Below are 19,547 nucleotides of genomic sequence, written 5' to 3'. Positions count from 1 at the left end.
TGAGAGGATCCTCCCAACACCCTTTATTTGGTGCTCCCTTTTCTGTTTGAGCTGCTTTTTCCCCTAGCATGTGCGGCTGTCCTCAAAGCCATGGAGTAATCCTCCTGGTACTTATCTCGGCTATTCTTTTCACCAAAAATTTTTTAAAAAATTAAATTTAATTTCACTTGATCACTTGACATCCTATTACTCATCGATTTGCTCCAGCGGGTGCCAGTAACATCTCCATTTACCCCTGTCCTGTGCTAGTGTAGCCTAATGGTGTCTGCTCGCTCCAGGAACACCAAGAGCCTCAAACCGATCGTTCAGAGTCTTGATGAAGAAGTCTGACCATCTCATAGGTGGGCAGCCATGCGATCTTTTGACGTCCTGTGGAATCCAGTCGGCAACAGATCTAGTCCAGTGGTCGTCTCCAAATCGCATTATGTGTCCAGCCCATCTGATTTTCAATGCCTTGGCAAAGGAGACAGCGTCCCTGATTCTTGATCATTGACAGAGCTTGGAACTCCGGATTCTTCCTCTCACTTGAGTGAAGCGTGATACTCCAAGCATAGCTCTTTTGATTCCTCTTTGGGAGACCCGAACAGCATTCTCATCCTGTTTTCGTAGGGCCCAGGTCTCTGAGGTGTATATTAATGAAGGAAGAACGATGGAATCGAAGAGATGTGCCCAGAGCCGGAGGTTCTTCATTCTATTTCTTTGATGTTCTTGAAGGCATTCCAAGCTGCTCTCTTCCTCCTGCGCAACTCACATGCCAGGTCATTCATCATATTGAGTTCTTGACCTAGATACACATAACTGTTGCATTCGGAGATGTTCGTTCCGTTGAGAGCAAATAGAACATCAGGAATGAGTCCGTTTCTCATAAACATTGTCTTTTTGAGATTCAGCTGCAATCCGACTTTTCCACATTCATGGTTGAAGTTGGCCAGCATTTGTGTCACTTGGCTAATGTTTGGTGTTATTAGAACGATGTCATCAGCAAAGCAGAGGTGGTGTAGTTGCCAGCCATCTATCTTCATTCCCATTCCTTTCCATTCCAGTCGTCGCATGATGTTCTCAAGGGTGGCACTGAAGAGTTTCGGTGAAATGGCATCACCCTGCCAAACCCCTCTCTTGACATCGATGATCACTTCATTATAGATTGGTGAGATCCTGGTAAAAGGTAAAGGTAAAGGCCCTCCCGTTGATCGTCGATTTGCTCGAGCGGGCCCAGTAACGTCTCCATTGGAGACTTTGTTGTTACTGTGTCTGGCATATCGAATACGTCATGGGGAGCATGCCAGGCTCTGCTGTGCGGGCGAGATACTCTCAGTAGCTTGCCGGGCTCTCCGAGAGGGGTGGAGGAATCGAACTCGGGTCAGCCATGTTGGCCGCTTGTAAGGCGAACGCCCTACTGCTGTGCTATCACTCCAGCCCTGGTAGTGAATCCATAATACAGCTCATGGAGGATCCTAAAGTACTGAGTTTGAACGACCTGTTTGGCTAGGGCTTCGATGAGTGCTTTAGTCTCAACAGAATCAAAGGCCTTCTTTAAATCAATGAACGTTAGGCAGAGCAGCATCTTGAACTCCCGAGAAACCTCAATGAGCTTGGTTATTGTGTGAATATAGTCAATTGTCCTGAATTCTTTTCGGAAACTGGCTTGCTCGCATGGTTGTCCTTCATTCAGTGTTCTGCCAATCCTATTCAGGATGACTCAAGTGAACAGCTTGTAGACAACAGACAACAGGCAGATCGGGCGATAGTTGCCAATTCGTGGATGTCTCCCTTCTTGTACAGTATAACAGTCCTGCTGGTTTTCCACTGGGATGGACCTTGCATTCAGACAAGTAGCGTGTGAAGAGCTGAGCCAGGGTATTGATGAGTACTGATGGCAGGTTCTTCAGGTTGTCTGGGCTGAGTGCTATTCACTTCTTTATGACGAAATGGCGTGTCAGATTTTGGAAGAGAGAACATTGGGAACAAAATATCCATTCTGCGGACTTTGGTATGTGGGCAGGTGGACGTGGCTATTGAAGAGGTCCAAGCAGAAGTCATCAGGACGTCGGGTCATCCATCAGGATGTTATCTTGGTCTTGTGGTTGGTGAAGGACAGGTGGGCATTGGCAAATGCTTTTTCTGGCTTCTCCCGCATTGGCCAGCACTGCTGCTCTTCTCTCTTTCAGGTCTTCCTTTATAGCTTCTCTGCACTGCTTTGCGAGCTCGGATGTTTACTTGTGGTTGCCTGAGGCTCGCGCCAAGCCATGTTGGTGAATGAGCTCAAGTTTTTGAAGAGAGGCGTCTTTTTGTGGCTATCTCTCTCTCAGTGTTCCTCGCACAATCATGAAGATGCTGAACCAGTTTATTCTATTCTTCGTCAATGTTGTCAACGACAGCATCTTCCCATGTTGCTGCAATAGTGCCAAAGAGCTCCCAGTTGGTGGTTGTTCTGGGAGTTCTCTTTTTAAACTTTGCAGCCCTTTCTCCCCACTCTGTGAAGTAGAATTTTGCACAAAGAAGACAGTGGTCTGATCCCGTTTTGAATTTTGGGACAACAGCGACATCAGTCAGGCAAAACTGTCAATTGAATATGATGTGGTCAATTTTGCTGTGGAACCGTCCACTGGGAGACTCCCATGTCCAACATTTAGATTCGGCCTTCTGGAACTGTGAGATACCATGGATGGTCTTGGTCGACATGATGAACTCAGACAGTCTTTCACCCTGTTCATTCCATTCCAGGCCATGGGTCCTGATGTGGGGTTCTTCGGCTGATCTTCTCAGTCCTATCTTGGCATTAAAATCACCGACAATGATCTTGTAGAAGGTGTGGTCTTCTTTATAGAACTTCTCCAGCTCCATGTAGAACTTCTCAATTTCTCCTTCATCGTAACTGGATGTTGGTGTGTAGACAATAAAGACAGAAATTGCCGGCAGTGAGCCACATCTCTTCAAGTGTAATCATCTGATTTGGGTTGTTAGGCATTCGAATGAATCAATGCTCATGGCCAAGTTCATGTTGACAAGGACACTGACATCGCCAACGCCTCTTTTGTTGCATTTTTTGAGGAACAGTTCTTCTCCAGTGTCAAAAATGGTGTGATGTGGTTGATGCCTTCTTGTCTTGGTCAGACCAATGATATCACACTTGATCTTTCGTGCTTGTACCATCAGGTCCTTGATGGAAGCATCTGATGCCAGCGTATGTGCATTGAAAGTACAGTCATTTTAGTCCTTTGTTTTGGCAGTGTAGTTCGACCTTGAGATTTTATCAGCCTCTCCTTCCTCATCCTTCTTAACGCTGCCATATTGGTGGCTCTTTCAAGGTCAGGGGAATGAGACCCATTGTATTTACTGTTTTTGGCATATCAAATCAGATCACACTAATGAAAATGTGTGACAGGCTGATAGTCCTGGCTTTTCTTAATTCATATTCACTATCATAAGGAATTTAAGATTTTTGGGGGATGGGGTAATGTTTCTGTGTCACAACTATTAGTGATCAGAGTTTACTCCTGGCTCTGCACTCAGGGATCACTCCTGGTGGCCATATTGGGTTCTGGGCATTGAACCCAGGTTGACTATATGCAAGGCAGGCTTCTGTACCTTCTGTACTCTCTCGCCCCAGAAATTTAATATTGATGTTACTTTGTATGAAATATTGTCATTTAAAAGACAATTTCAAATTACATTCACTGAAAAACAAAGCTCCTTTGCTTTTCCAAAGACTGAAGAAATATCCATTATAAGATTAAACAGGGAAAAGACCAAGGCCGGACGAGGCTGAGGCACAGGATTACAAGTTACTTAGATTGATACGAAGAGCATAAACCATATTAAACCAGCAGCAACTTCCCTGGTTTCCACAATCAAGATCAAGACATACAGATCTGAGCTCCTGCACTGATGTTCTGGGGAAACTATTTTAAGAAATCTTTTGATTTAATAAAAGAATTACTTGGGAGTGATAGTACAGCAGGTAGGGTGTTTGCCTTGCATATTGCCAACCCAGATTCAGTCCCTGGTCTTGAATGATCCTCCAAGCCCTGCCAGGAATAACCCCTGGGCATCGCTGAGTGTGGCCCCCAAACCAAACATAAATAGATAGATAATAAATAAGAATTCACAGTGGCATCAAAAGCAAAACTCTAATACAACATGGTATTCACCAACCATAATACCTTAATCCCCGAGCTCCAAAGATCAAGGATGTTTTCCACCTTCTGGAGGCTTTCAGGAGAAACCACAAAATTGTTGGCTTGCTGGACATCTGGATGGGTAGAATTAGATCCTGGGGAGGAAGAGTCACCTAAAATATTTGAACTAAAAAAATCCATCACTGGATGAGAAGGTTTCCTTGGTGAAGACAGTGGCGATGCCCCTAAAAGTAAGGAAAAGTGGTGGTGGTCAGGCCAAACAGAAAAAAAGTTAGCTACTAAGAAGGCGTATTGAAGGCTAAGTGTGGGCTAGCTTCCACAGGGAAAGAGCTAGCTGAGGGAAAGAGCGCAGTGCCCACCAGTGCACCAAGTATAGCAATTTTTCCTTTCACTCCTATATTTGATTTAGACTGAGCAGCTGTGATGCCTTCTTCACAGGCCCTCCCTGTCCCCAAGAACTTGTGTCTGAAGACGGGTTTTCTGAATATCTGGGTTTAGCTGGAAGTAAAAGTAGTATGGCTACTCCATAGTATTAATATTTACTAAATATGCTCCAATTTTGCTGATGAGGAAACTAAGGGCTACAAAAGAGAACTGGTTGTCATTATTTAAAAGCAAATAGGGGCTGGAGTGATAGTACAGCATGCAGAGCATTTGTCTTGCTTGCAGTATTCGACCTGGGTTTGAACTCTGGCATCCAGAGATCCCCAGAGACCCACCAGGAATGATACCTGAGCACAAAGCGAAGAGTAATCTCTGAGCACCATTTGGTTTGATCCAGAAACCAAAAATAAATAAATGAATAAAAATAAAAGAAACAAAATAAAAATATTTTATCATACATGTGTACTGGGCTGGAGCAATAGCACAACAGTAGGGTGTTTGCCTTGCACGCAGACAGCCTGGCCAAGCTGGGTTCGATTCCTCCACCCCTCTCAGAGAGCCCAGAAAGCTACCAAGAGTATCTTGCCTGCGCAGCAAAGCCTGGCAAGCTACCAACGATGTATTCAATATGCCAAACACAGTAACAAGTCTCAAAAAAATGGAGACATTACTGGGCCTGCTCGAGCAAATCGATGAACAACGGGAGGACAGTGACAGTGACAGTGACATGTGTACTGGAATCACACATTATTTATGTCCATTTCTCATGCATCTCATTTTCTTTGGGGGTTCTAATATGAGACTGAAAGGCTCTTCAATGCTTAGATAATAAACCAATATTTAAATTAAATATTTAAATTTAAATATTTAAATTTGATAGACAATCTAACTGGAGGGCTGGAGCGATAGCACAGCGGTAGGGCATTTGCCTTGCACGCAGCCAACATGGCCGACCCGAGTTCGATTCCTCCGCCCCTCTCAGAGAGCCCGGCAAGCTACCAAGAGTATCTCGCCCGCACGGCAGAGCCTGGCAAGCTCCCCGTGACGTATTCGATATGCCAGACACAGTAACAACAAAGTCTCCAATGGAGATATTACTGGGCCCGCTTGAGCAAATCGATGAACAACGGGAGGGCCTTTGCCTTTACCTTAGACAATCTAACAAGTTAAATATTTAGGAATCTTAGGAAGTTATTTTTAATAATATTACTTAATAAATTAACAACAGCATTTAAAAATCCTGCCCATAAATAATGACTCCTAAAAATTATTTCTCCTGATGAATGAATAAATACTCGTGAAACCACAAGATGTTATTTAATAATAAAAACATGTTATGAAAAGTCATACCATCTGTCTTTGAAAGAATTGAGGTATTTAAATCACATCCTTTTCCAACTTCAGATCTTGGTTCTCTTACTGCAGGGGCACTTCCTGCTGAAACAGAGTTTTTAAATCATTGAAACAAATGACTAATAAAATTCCTAACTATACAGACTAAATTTAAGAAGATCAGGACACAGTATTTTAGAACAAGCACACTACAACATGCAGGGAAAACGAGATCACTAGAAAAGAATGTGAGACTAGAAAAGATTAAAAATATCATTATAAGCTCAATTTGACCCACCCACTATAAAGGAAAGGTAAATCAGAGAAAAAAATTTAATTCACTCTCAAGAAAAGTAGACAGATGACATTAGAAACTTAAAAAAAAAATCTAGCCTAGCTTGCTACATTGGATATTTCTAGAACCTGTTGTATCTACAAGTTTCAGTCAAATTAAATTATTAACAGTCTGAGAGACTGGTTCTCCCCAGAGATACCTTTAACCTCGGGCTCCTTAGCTAATATATAAGGAAAACTTCACACGAATGGATATATCAGAGGCTTCTATAAGAGTCTTTGCCCACTTCAATGCATCCTACTTCTACCAAACAGCAACAACACAAAAGAGTTATGAAGACGCTGCTGAGTAAAGTTAGTTAAGAGAGGGACAGACACAGACTGATATCTCCCTGTGTACTATAAGAAGTAATATAGGAAAAAAAAATACTCAAAGGCAACAGAAACTGAGAATTGGTCTTTAATTGGAATCGCATCACTGTAGGGGGGCTGCGGGGGCTGGATGGAGGGGAAGGGCACAGGGAACATTTGGTGGGTGCAGTGTTGGAATTTTTTTTTTTGTATTAAACTCTGCCGTTATCAATATTGTAAAGCATGGTGCGGAGCAGAACCCCAGCAGCTGAAGACCTCTGGAACCAGACACAGCCATGCTTAAGACCACTCTCTACACGTTCGGATGAGCCTCACGCATGAAGGAACCAGCAGAGGAACCCAGGCATGCGGGACTGAGATCTCCAAGCCTGCTCGGATCAGGACTGGGCCTCTTCCACCCAGATCACCCATCTTCCAGTAGATAGGCATTACACCCACCAACTGCCCCCAGCACCATGCTATCCCATCAACGGCCAAGACCCAGAGACTATAAAACCCAGTTCCCGGAAGCGCACGACCGTGTGACCTCTTATTATCTAGCTCTTACTCTTGGAGAACCCGGCAGGCTACTGAGAGTATCCTGCCTGAATGGCAGAGTCTGGCAAAGTCCCCATGGCATATTCGATATGCCAAAACCCAGTAACAATGATGGGTCTCATTCCCCTGACCCTGAAAGAGCCTTGAATGTGGCACTTTCTAAAATCTCAGGGCTAGGACAAAGGAGACATTACTGGTGCCTGCTCAAGGAAATCTATGAACAACAGAATGACAGTGATACAGTGGTTCCTAATATAAAATTTTTTAAAAATTATAATAAAAGCTATGATGATAAGCTCTGCACAGCCAACTCCAACCAAGTCTATGTGGGACCCAGGATACCCAAATATGAGGCAAGTTTAGATCTCAATTCCTTTTGGGGAAAGACAAAACTGAAATAAATACCATCTTACATGTGAGAGGAAGAAAACAGCAGAATTCTTAGATCCTAAATGATTACCTCAAGAAGACTGCAGAGTTGGGGCAAAGAGAGGACTCCAGTGTGTTACTGGGAGTGGTGGTGCAGTATTATTGTTTCCAGTGAAAAAGGAAACAAGCTTTTGGTAGCTGGTTGGGTAGAGGCGCCAGAGGCTAGCATGCTCCTGTTTATACCGACAGAGGTGTACAAAGCACTTCTGGTTTGCTTGGCAAGAACATCTAAGGAATCCTATGTCACCTGAACATGGTCAAGATCACTGATGTAGAAGGAAGAAATATGTCTTATCTCCTGAACATCAAGAAAATTCAGGAAGAAAATACTGTATGTTTCAGTGGCCCTATATGTTGATCCAATACAACTGGGTGAAGGAGGAGAGCAATGAAAACTGGAGGGAAAGGTGGCAGGCGCACTGAGTCCCAGTCCTACCAGAGCCCAGCAGCCGCAGCCACAAACCTCCACTGCAGTCACGCCAAGGGCTCAACTCCACCACTTCACTAATATTCTCTGCAGAGAGATGCCAAACTGCAAATCATTTCAGGAAGCCTAGCTGAGAACTCTGCTGTCTTCTTGGAGTTGGGGTGGCAGCCTCCTGCCACCACTCATATTTCCAGAAGCCCCTATAGCCACACCCACCTCCCATATTTACTACCATGTCAACTCATTGGCCCAGTCCATAGATCCTGAAGTCCCTGGACAATGTGTCACTTCCTAATTCCTTAATACTGAAATTCCCATAGGAGCACATCAAATCAAATGGGAAAGTAACACAGAAGCCGACAGGTAATTCTCTCTACTACCAGCGCTGTTTCAGGGTTTTTTTTGCATCCTTTACAGAACACTTAGAGTGAGCTGTTTGGGACTGTGTAGCACTGCAGCACTATCCTCCGTTGCTCATCAGTTTTGCTCGAGCGGGCACCAGTAACATCTCACAACAAATTGTGAGATTTGCTGTTAATGTTTTTGGCATATCAAATATGTCACAAGTAGATTGCCAGGCTTTGCCGCGCAGGCGGAATACTCTCAGTAGCTTGCCCGGCTCTCTGAGAGGGGCGGAAGAATGGAACCTGGGTTGGCCTTGTGCAAGGCAAACACCTTATTGCTCCAGCCCTGGGACTGTGTAATTTACAGAATTAGGTAAGGGCAGATACAAGGAGTTTTATTTCCCTTTCTTCATCTTTCACTTATCTATCATCATATAATCTGGTTTGTATGGGCTTTCATCTGTCACTTGACATAGTTCAAAAATGGGCCCATTTTTGTGGTGATTTTCCTAATATTTTCATTCCCCATATAAATATTGGTGAGAAAACATAAATATGATGGCTCATAAACCTAACAGGTTCTGGGAATTCCTGTCAACCAAGTATAATTAAGTATTTAATTTCCAAGACCATCCTGGCATACGAGCATTAGAACAAGTAAGGAGATGTAACATACTCTAAGAAAGGTAAATTACTAGAGTTTTGCTTCATTAATTTTATAAAAATAAAGGTCAGATAAACAAAAATCTAGGTGTCAAACACTAGAACCAAGAATTTCATATTGAGATGTAAAATGTTCCTTCAAGGACCTAGGGTCCAGCTTAGTTGTAGAGTGCGGGCCTATGTAAGACTGTGTAAGACTGTGTCTATTACCCCAGACACAGCACTGATTAAAGAGAGTCACCGGAAAAGCATTTCATCATCATGTTATCATGAATAAACTCAATATGCATGAAAAAAATTGTAATGTGTATAATGAAATCTTATCGAATTATCACAAAGAATGAAATCTTGTAGTTGCTGTAACTTGGATGGGGCTAAGGGGTGCTGACCTAAGTGAAGTGCATCAGAAGGAAACAGACATAGACAAGATGATCTTGCTTATAAGTGACATATAAAGAAACAAAGCAAGGAGACAGATAATCCCCAGTGGTGAGCAGCCTGAGACACTGCAGAGAAAACAGTGGACTGAGGCTGCAGAGAGCTCATGTGAGGGAAAAGAGAAGGGACCTGGGGACTGTGGTGGTCACTGACACTCTAGAGGTGGACCTGGTGCAGTAGCACTGCAAGTATAAAATCATCACATGGAAATGGCTGCCAACCAAGACACCTCAGTAAAAATAGCTGATGATACAAAAAATAAACTTGGCAACAAATTAAGACAGATTGGGAGATATACATCACCTTGATTATGAAGAACGTCATCGATTAGGATAGGAATTCGAACGTCCGGCATTGCATCTCCCTTAGCATAAGATGGTACTTGATGTGAAGCATTTGATTCAATATTTTGAGTCACTATAGCGTAGCGAAGCAACTCTTCATATTCTTCCTAGGAAAGGTCAATAATCAATAATGCATTAAAATCTTGTCAATATGGACACTCAGGCAAAAGAACAATAAAGGCACAGTCAGAGATGTTCTCTGCTCCAGTTTTCGTAACAATATTCTGATGTGGAAAAGAATACTTCCAGCTCCTGTATTTCATTCATGAGCATTCACCTACTGAGACAGTAAGATTCTCTGAGGGAAGTGAGATACCTAAGCAGGGTTTTGGGGCTTGGGGCTCACCTCCGAATGTTCCTGACAAACCAAGCCAAGTGATTCTACTGTAGGCAGTAAGATTCACTTGGGTGTGTGGGCCTCCCAAGCAGGGCTTAGGGGTTTGGAGGGGTCACCTCCTATTGTTCCTGATAAACTAAGCCAAGTGATTCAATGCTTGGCTGTTATGGTGCTGGAGATCATCAGGGTCACCCCAGCAGTGCTGCAGGGTGAAAATGAGCATATACTACCAGGAATTCAACTAGTGGTCGTGCTCCTTGAGCCCTGAGCTTTCTCCCCAGACCTGTAAGTAAAATTCTTAAAGACCACAAAAATCCAAGTCTACCTCACCTTTTTCCTTCCAGTGACAGTGCCTTTGTGCCAGATTTCTTTGGCAAGGCCTTAAGAAAGGTGATGACAATGACACTGAAGTGATGTAGTTAGTTCCCAGAAGCCGACCAACAGCTCCAACAGGAAGTATCTTCCCTTGACAGGTGACTGCCTACATACAGGTGGGAGAGAGCAGCTGGCCGTACCCCACTTCTCCTTTCTTGAAATTTACGTCTAATGCAGCTGTGCAACATTTTATATGTTGGTAATCTCTCATACAAGGGCTTACTGGCTCCAGGGTGAGAAACAACAATCTTCACACACTTTCCCCGAGGAAAACTTTTTTTGATCATTCTTGGCAGATTATTCATGACAATCTTTACAAAATAAATTATTTAGGTCCGCTTTGGGGGCAGGGTTTGAGGGTTGGACCGAAAACATTCTAAATATGGTGGTGGGTAGGTATAATGGTGGTGGGATTGGTGTTGGAATATTAAATGTAACAAATTATTGTGAACAGCTTTTAAAAATAAAAGAAAATAAAAAAATACTGCTTCAAAGGCTCCACCACAACAAAGAAGCCTGGTAGTAAAGTCATTTTGGCTATGGCCATGCTCTACCCCTATGAACCCCACAATAACTCTGAGTTTCTTTTCATACATCAGCATGCAAAGAGAAGAATCTTTGGGAAAGAATATGGACATCAAAAAGGAACACAAATGCATTTTTCTGCCCAGTGGCAACATCACAGTACACAGCAAAGCAAAACGAGATTTGAAAAGGCAGGCCAAGAAGAATAAGGACATTCATGTCACAACAAAGTTCCAGTCATGACAGTGAGCTTACTGAAATCAATACTGTCTATTTCTTGCAGAAACAAATGTGATAAGAAAGATATGAAGTCAGCGCTCCCTTGTGAAATGAATGGTATCAGCAGTCAGTACTCAAGGATTTCACTAGGAAATGCTTTACGAAGGTATTTCAGGGAATACATAATGTTTGATTCAAATGTCTTTGCTTAAAAATTTATTCAATTATTTCTTTAAAATCTGACATCCCATCCCCACTCCAATGTGATTTAGGGATTAAACCCCATGTCTTGCCCAGTTGAAACCTGTGCTCTACCTACTGAGCTATACTGTTGGCCCTTCTTTCTTTGATACTTAACTTTTAAAATAAATCCATAATAAAAGAAAAATGAATTCACAGATGTATTATATATATTCAATTTTAACAGGCCACAATTTTAAAATTGTTTAATTTTTTTTTAATTCTTTAAAAAAAATCCTTCTTTTTGCCGTGTGGGACAGGAACTTCTTTTGAGAAGAGCCTGGTCCTAACCTGATATCAGGACTATATAGTTCAGGTTTTATGAGAGAGAATCAAACTATAAGTCTTTATAAGTCTTTCACTTACTGCATCCCTGCATCCCCCCCTCCATTAATTTGGTTCTTGTTAAAGCATTCAAACATTCAAAACAACAGCTTATAAATTCCCCCAACAGCCATATGCTGAAATCCTAACCCCCAGTGTTAGTACAATTTGGAGATGGGATCCCTAAGGAAAAACAGGAAGGTTAAGTGAAGTCACAGGGTCAGGTAGGAGCAGAGAGGAGTAGTGTCCCAAGATGGAGGGCACTCTTTCCCCCAGCCTTCTCTTGCCCCAGGAAAGCCCATGTAAGAAGGCAGCATCTCATAGCCAGAAAGGGAGACCTCACCACAAACTAATCTGGCAGGGCTGGAGAGATCATACAGTGGGTAGGGCACTTGCCTTACATGCACCCAGTTCGATGCTGGCACCCCATATGGTCTCCCTCACACACCAGGCACTCCTGGTGAATCTGCCAGGTGAGGTTCTAAAGACTGGCTGATCTCTGCTTGGAGTTTTGCCCAGAGGACGATAATTGTGACAAGGAGTTCTAGAAGTTCCTGTCTCCTGGCATTTGTAGCAGTCTGATGAAGCACTCATGTAACTGACACTCCCTAAAAGAGAAAAATCCCTGAGCTCTAAAGAGCCAGGCCTTCAACATAGTTGGGTGTGGCTGCAAAACAAAAACAAGTATGAAAACAACCCAATTAGACCTGGATTTGGTAGTAACAGCATCCAGAATGTAAAATAATTATTTTCTGATGCTTTAAGCCTCTACATTTATGGTATTTTGCTACAGAGCACAAGCATGCAAATATTGGTTAATACACACACGCTAATACACACACACACACACACACACACACACACGTCAGCTAATTTTTTTAGAGTCTCTTTTCTGGAGCAGCAAAGATAAGATCCTGCCAACTCAATACTGGTCAGCTCTAAATACCACCCTGCCTATAGGAAGGATGGGAGATGGAAGCCCCTAGGTTTAACTCGCCAATAGATTCAAACGAGTATTTCAAAATTCCCTCAATCATGACTCAAAGGGGGTGGGAAGTTGGCATAATAGTATTTCGGTGCATATAAATTTTAACTTATTTTAAGGGTGGGCTTTGAGAACCAGTGATGCCAGAAGTTCAGAACTGCTAATGAAAAGCATCTCAGTTGGGTAATCAATAATACAAAATAATTTCTGGCATGCCTAAAAGTTTCTTTCCTTTCCTTTCCTTTTCGTAAATTCTACTGACTTATTCTTTTGTTTCAAAGCTAGGTTTCCTGACAAAAGGACAATCTGAGACTTTACAAGGTGCACTCGCGCGCACACACAGACACACATATACACAAAGAAACTGTGAGTCACAGTTGGTGTTGCTCCGTCTGTGGTGGCTGGCTGCATGAATGGGTAGCACCATAAACCCTGCACATCATTCCAGTCCACAGGCATTTACACTTTAGTAAAAATGAGTTCATCATAATTCTCTTCAAAAGGAAATTGGGCAAAGCTGAGATGAAGAATACCAAAAGAGCAGCATCACCTAACAAAAGCATGTGGGGAGATACGGCACCATCTGAAGCGAAGGCAAAAGTGGAAATCTATGTCACAACTCCAGGAGGCTTTTATCCTAGACAAACAGACCCTTTTCCAATACCTTCCCAATTTATCATCTGTACTTCAATGAAAAGAATATATTTCAAAAAATAGTTTCCTTACTACATAGCTGTTAGGAAAAATGAGGTCATGAAACTTGCCTATAAATGGATGGACCTGGAGAGTATCATGCTGAATAAAAGAGTCAGAAGGAGAGGATCAGACAGATATGAAAGAAAAAAAAATAAAAAAGAAAAAAAAACCCCAGTATGAAACTAATATCCAAGGTCAGGGAAAATGGGTCAGGAGGACTGGTCAATGATTGGAAATTACTTAAAGAAGAGGAGGGTCTATTATGACAACATTAGATGGAGATCACTCCGGACAAGAACTGAGTGTTGTAAGTAGGTAAAGAGATATACATGACAACCTTTCAGCATCTGTATTGCAAACCATAATGCGTAAAATGAGAGAGAAGGAGAAAGAGAGATGTGCCTGCCACAGCAGGGAGGCGGGGGTGTGTCTTGGAAGGGTGAGAGGGAAACTGGGGACATTGATGCTGGGAAATGACACGGGTGAAGGGATGGATATTGGAACATTGTACGACCAAAACCCAACCATAAACAGCTTTGTAAAAAATAAAATAAAAAAAATTAGAGAGGAAATAAACATATAAAAAAATGAAGATATCAAATATAATTTTTTTCCCCCTACAGCACAACATCTATTTGTGCTGATAATAATCCGCCTGACTTAGAAATCAATGTCAGGTCTAGATTTCCTCTTTGTGGGTGACAGAACTATAAAACTTAAGATAAATCATGCTTGGCCTGGAGAGACAGGACAGAGGTTAAGGTGCTTGCCTTGCATATGGCTGACGCTGGTTTGATCCCTGACACTACCTGGTGCCATGACCATGGCCAGATGCAGCCCTGAAAGCCCTTGTGCACCACTGGGTGTGGCCCCAGTCATCTTTAGCTCTACAGGGCCAAGTGGCAGCCCTGGGCTCCAGCATTAAACTGCTGGCTCAGCTGGCTGAGACTCAATCTCAGAGAGGATTTAAAAAAAGGAAAAGAGATACCATGTTAGTATTCCCCCATTTAAGATCTACTCTGGAATGCTAAGTCTCTATTTTTGATGAAATATAAATTAAAAGTCAAAGTTTGTCCTACCCAAAATCACATCTTAGTAATCACTGTTCAGGTTTGGGGCAGAAGAATACACCACGCAGTGGAAACAGGACCTAGAATAGAGCACTATGGAAGTGAGGGCCCAGAACTTTGGATGGCTTGATATTGCCTCAATTTGCATTAAAGGCGAAAGCAGCATTCATGAGACGTACAACAGAGAACAATTTAAGGGATTAAATGTTTCTTGAGGCATCCTGTTGTTGAAAGACTTTGTACAAAGACTATTTCAAGAGCTGACTGTTTTCTGAAAGGTTAAAGCAAGGAAAGGTATTCAAAGTTTGTGAAATAATCCCCAAAGTTTGATATTATACTTTAAACAACTCTTTTGGAAACGACATGAGCAAATGAAAACTGTATTCCTAGTTTTTGCCTCATCTTATCACAGGTTTAAGATAAAAAAAGTAGCAAATTTAGACTTAGCCTACCTGAAGATCTGAAGAGACGGAACTGTCAGAACTGCTTTGCATAACTGGAAATGAGCATTTCTCCTCATCTGATGACATTTTGTGCAAATGCTACGAAACAGAAGCTAACTTTAGTTTCCCACCCTTCATATGCACATGAATGTTGTTCTAGATATTAAGTGCAGTGACATCCTAGTCTGAAATAATTTTTGTGTGATATGCAGAAATCTTTCAACATCTGGCTCATCCATAGACAAAATCTTTGGGGCCAGCAAAAATAGATTCTAATTCTTATAACGCACCAAGGTGATGAGAAAGGTACATGAAAGGTTAGTGAGAAAATGGAAGATCCTCAGACAAATCTACAGTGGTGCTCGGCAAGAATAATATCCAGTGACACTGACTTGTGAACAAGCTGTGACAGCTGGGAGGTCTGTAAGATTCTGAACCACAAGGGAATTACCAATTAGCACACATGCTTGAAAAACTTACCTTTGGGAATATTATGTTAAGAAAAGCAAGCCTCTGTAGAACAGAGGCTAGTACATGCAGAGAAAACTTGGTGAAAATCTTTATGGAAAAGTAAAATAAAAATAACAAAAGTAGAGGTCAGAGTGATTGTATGGAGGTTAAGGCACTTGCTTTGTAAGCAGCTGACCCCGGTTCAATCCCCCCCAGTACCCCATACAGTGCCCCGAGCCCTGCCAGGATTGATCCTTGGGCAGAGCCAGGAGTAAACCCTGAGTACAGAGGGATGTGGCTTCTATGATAATAATAATAATAATAATAATAGCAAAAGTACATATAGTAACAAATTACTTGAAAAGCAAATAGTGACTATTCTAATGATTGGAACCCTGGTTATATGTAATACATTGGTCAGTGGTGAGGAATAAAAAATGAAAAAACCTTCACACTCAAGGGCTTTAACAGTCATCAGTGGAGTGGCTGAGACATATATAAAACTCACGGATGGAAAAAAATCTAAGATTTTAAAACAACAGAAGTTGAAAGCAGAGGGATGGGAGTAACCATTTTTCAGGGGGGGCAACTGTGGGGCTAAAATGGGGCACCCAGAGAAAGTTTCAAACAGTGAATGTGACCCAGGAGTTGAGATGTGATGCTAAAAGATATACATATACGCAAGGCAGCAAAACAGCATAAAGAAAAGATCGAGAGGCTGGACATATAGGTCAGAAAAAGCAATTAATTTTTAAGGCTGAAGCAAACGGAAGCAAGGCTGAGGATGAAACAGGCTCATGGAGAAGCCAGCTCATGGAAGATCATGATTGCATCATGTCAAAAAGTTTGATCTTTACTGCAAAATTGTAAAGTTTGCAAAGTAATATTTTAAATAAGTGATGACACAATTAGGGCTCTTTCTTAGAAAGATCCTCCAGCAGCTTTTAAGCTAGATAGGGAAGGACAGTGAGCTAGCATGATGTATGGTGCTTGCTCTGCGTGTGGTGGGCCCAGACTCAATATCCGGCCACCGGCCACCAAACAAATGCTCTCAGCAACACCAGAAGTGATCCCTGAGTACAGAGCCAGGGGTAAACTCTGAGCACTGCTGGAGGTAGTCCAAAACAACAATAACAGAACGACAAACTGGGGGAGGTAGGATTCAGCTGAGAACAGACTGCACTGGTCTAAAGGAAACGTCCCTCTGGGCACTACCCAAAAGATACAGGGGATTCCAGAGGTAGGAAGCAGCAATGGAAGTGGCCAGAGGCTATGACCATGAGATGAGTCTGTTAAGGCAGAGGGAAATAAGAGACCAGGGTCAACAACTGGGTAAAGGGAGGAGCCTGGATGGTCTTCTGAGTTCTAGCTTGGGTAAACAGATGCATCAGTGCCACTCAGCAAGGTGGAGACTAGAGGAATATGAGCAAGATGGGAGGAAGGACAAAAAAAGCTGTAGCAGCAAAGCTGCAGTGTGTGGTCTTAGGTCACAACTGTTATGCAGCATACACCTCCAACTGCCACTCACAATATTGTCACTGTACGTGATACTTCCTGAAGCTAAGCAATGTGGAAGCTCTGCGCTGGAGGTACAGATTGGAGATGCAGTTTGAGGAAGCATCAGTGTTACGAGAACTAAAAAGGGGGAAGAGGATCACATCACCCATAAACTGGTATGTGAGAAAGAGCTCTTACGGTGAAGGACACACCCCCAAAACAGTAGGTGTTATCTTAGTACACCTGATCATGTTTCTAGGAAGAGACCCTTAGCTTCCAATACTAAGAAGGGGATATAACACCAACAAAACTGAGGACTTTGGTAGTGAGAAAGTTAAAATTAGCACCACTACCATTTAACAGGGCTGGAGCGATAGCACAGCTGTAGGGCGTTTGCCTTGCACGCAGCCAACATGGCCCACCCAGTTCGATTCCTCTGCCCCTCTCGGAGAGCTGGGCAAGCTACCGAGAGTATCTCGCACGCAGGGAAGAGCCTGGCAAGCTACCCGTGATGTATTTGATATGCCAAACACAGTAACAACAAAGTCTCCAATGGAGACGTTACTGGGCCCGCTCGAGCAAATCAATGAACAATGGGAGGACAGTGACAGTGACCATTTAACGGGGAAGAGAAGAGTCAGCAAAGAAAAGGAAGTCAGGATAGCAGAATGGGCACATGACTGAAACTTCATGTCTGTACTCCAAGAATGGAGTAGTCAGATGCCAAAGAAAGATACGTATTCAATTAAAATGCTCAGAATCTAAGGATCAGGAAACTGCCTGCAATGTTTGCTTGAAAACTTCAATGGGAAGGGGAACAGGTGTTAATCATGGTGGGTTGAAAAAGATGAGAAAACTGAAGTGGAAGGGGGTAGGGAAAGGTGAGTTTTATGAATGAATACTGGAGCTAAACTGTGGAAAGCATATTTCAACTTTACTTAGCAAGACTGTGTAGCACATTGTACGTACACTATATTTCAGACTATCTTCAGTTAAGCCACTTAGTGGGGGATAAAATAAACACAGGCCTCATTGGGAAGGGACAACTCCTTCGGGGACTTCAAATTCACCCCAGGGCAACTTGGTCCATTTCTGTTTTCATTCAAGTCTTCCTTTTTTAGGACGTGTCAGAAGAGGGCACAGTTGGGAAGAGTAGCGTGTGGTGGTGCTACCAAGTAAAACAAATGGGCTGGGAAAATTATCCACACACCTCAAAGCGAGTTTCTGATGCAATTATTGTACTTTGGGATAAAGAACAATCATTGTATTTTTTGGAAATATAAATATTTTCTAAATCTTCCATCTGTTCTGCTCTGATACCAACAAGGTACGACAGCTTAGAACTACCTGCAGTGGAATTTTTTTTTTCTCACTCTCTCTAGTTCAGAAACAGGAGAACGTGGCTTGCTTTAATGGCAGGGAGATGTACTTCAGCTCAAGACAAATGGTTCCCCTCCCCCACCTCTCCTCCCCCCACTCCCGCTATTGCCAGAGGGAGCAAATCACTTCTTGGTGGATACCTGGCTGGCAGGGAAAGAGGAGTTTGGAAATTCAAGCCTCCCCCTGGAGTCGGAGCAATAGTGATGGCACAAGTGAGCTGGCATCAGGGTAGACGGGCCCTGCGTTCTTTGCCCGTCCTAGCTGCAGGCCGGGAAAGGGACGCTGGAGCCCTCAGCCTCCCACAGCGCGGCCAAGAAGCAGAGGCGGGGGTTGGGGGTGGGGGGTGGGGGAAGCAGTTGTGCCTGAGCAGAGACCTACAGGTCCTCTCTCATCACCTCCCAACTTCACCGAAGTCTTACTTTTAGAACAACAAACCGTTAGACCCTTGGACTCCCCCCAGCTCCCTTACACTTCAAATGACCAGAACCTGCGGCAATAACCGCTGTACACCGTCCTCCCATCCGGGACAACTGGGGAAGGGAAACTAGCCGGGTCAGGTCCGCTGCAGGGTTGCACGGCCCGGGTCTGCGGGAAAGACACCCCCAAGCCGGTGGACACGGGGACTGGCCACCCCGGCCCGGGCACTGCGTCCGACAGGACGCTCCTGCCTACCGTCCAGGCTCCCCGCAAACCAGGACTACGCTCTCCGCTTCTCTTAGCCGTGACGCCGAGGGGACAACAGCCAGAGCTGCGGCTTCCTTAGCAGCAAGCTGACAGTTTCAAACTGCAGAGAGAAATTAAGGACCGCCCCGAGCATTGGCCCCGAGCCCCAGCAATCTGCCTTCTGATTGGTCCGAGGGCCGGCGCTCTCGACCAACAAAGGGAAAGGCCGGAATTAGGTTCTAATTAGGAAGTCCCCGCCCCCAGGGGCGGAGCCTCAAGGAGCCCCGCCCCTCGGGCTGGACTCCTGGACCGCGCATGCTCTGTTTAATCTCGTGACTGAGGCGCCAAGAGCTAGCAGCTCCAAGTTCAGATTTGTTTTGCGTTTCAATGAGCGGGACTGAAGTTAGCTAGGGCTCTGTTCTCTTTCGGCAAAGTTTAGACTTGGGGTCGTCGTGCATAAGAACCATTTGTGTCCGAAGGTCCGTTGCAATAGAATCACTTGGAGGTTTTTTTTTTTTTAAAGTACAGATTTCTGAATCCCCTCTGCTGAATCCCTGTTTCTTGGGCAGAGTTAGGGAATCCGAATTTTTAGTAACCTCCAGTGATTCTGGGTTCTGTGCTCTTGAAGTGCATGGAAAGG

At 43.5% G+C, this 19,547-nt stretch overlaps 1 protein-coding gene across 3 annotated transcripts in view; it reads right to left on the bottom strand.

The window, feature by feature from the left end:
• The window catches only part of POC5 (POC5 centriolar protein), a 44,488-nt gene extending 25,444 nt beyond the window's left edge, over positions 1-19,044 (bottom strand). The window contains exons 1-5 of one of the 3 annotated variants that reach the window (XM_056112557.1): positions 18,917-19,025; positions 14,927-15,016; positions 9,663-9,810; positions 5,874-5,960; positions 4,164-4,363 (exon numbers count right to left, since the gene is read on the bottom strand). In XM_056112557.1, the coding sequence (XP_055968532.1) occupies positions 4,164-4,363; positions 5,874-5,960; positions 9,663-9,810; positions 14,927-15,004 (513 nt within the window). In that variant the 5' untranslated portion in view covers positions 15,005-15,016; positions 18,917-19,025. Of the gene's footprint in view, positions 1-4,163; positions 4,364-5,873; positions 5,961-9,662; positions 9,811-14,926; positions 15,017-18,916 lie in introns of all 3 variants that reach the window. The other 2 variants (XM_056112558.1, XM_056112559.1) reach the window with 2 other exon arrangements.
• Positions 19,045-19,547: the final 503 nt, after the last annotated feature.

Source organism: Sorex fumeus, unplaced genomic scaffold, assembly GCF_029834395.1.
Source record: "Sorex fumeus unplaced genomic scaffold, SorFum_2.1 ptg000018l, whole genome shotgun sequence".
Taxonomy (NCBI): Eukaryota; Metazoa; Chordata; class Mammalia; order Eulipotyphla; family Soricidae; genus Sorex; species Sorex fumeus.
Note: the sequence above shows the minus strand (reverse complement) of the source record. Positions and strands in the feature narration are given on the sequence as shown.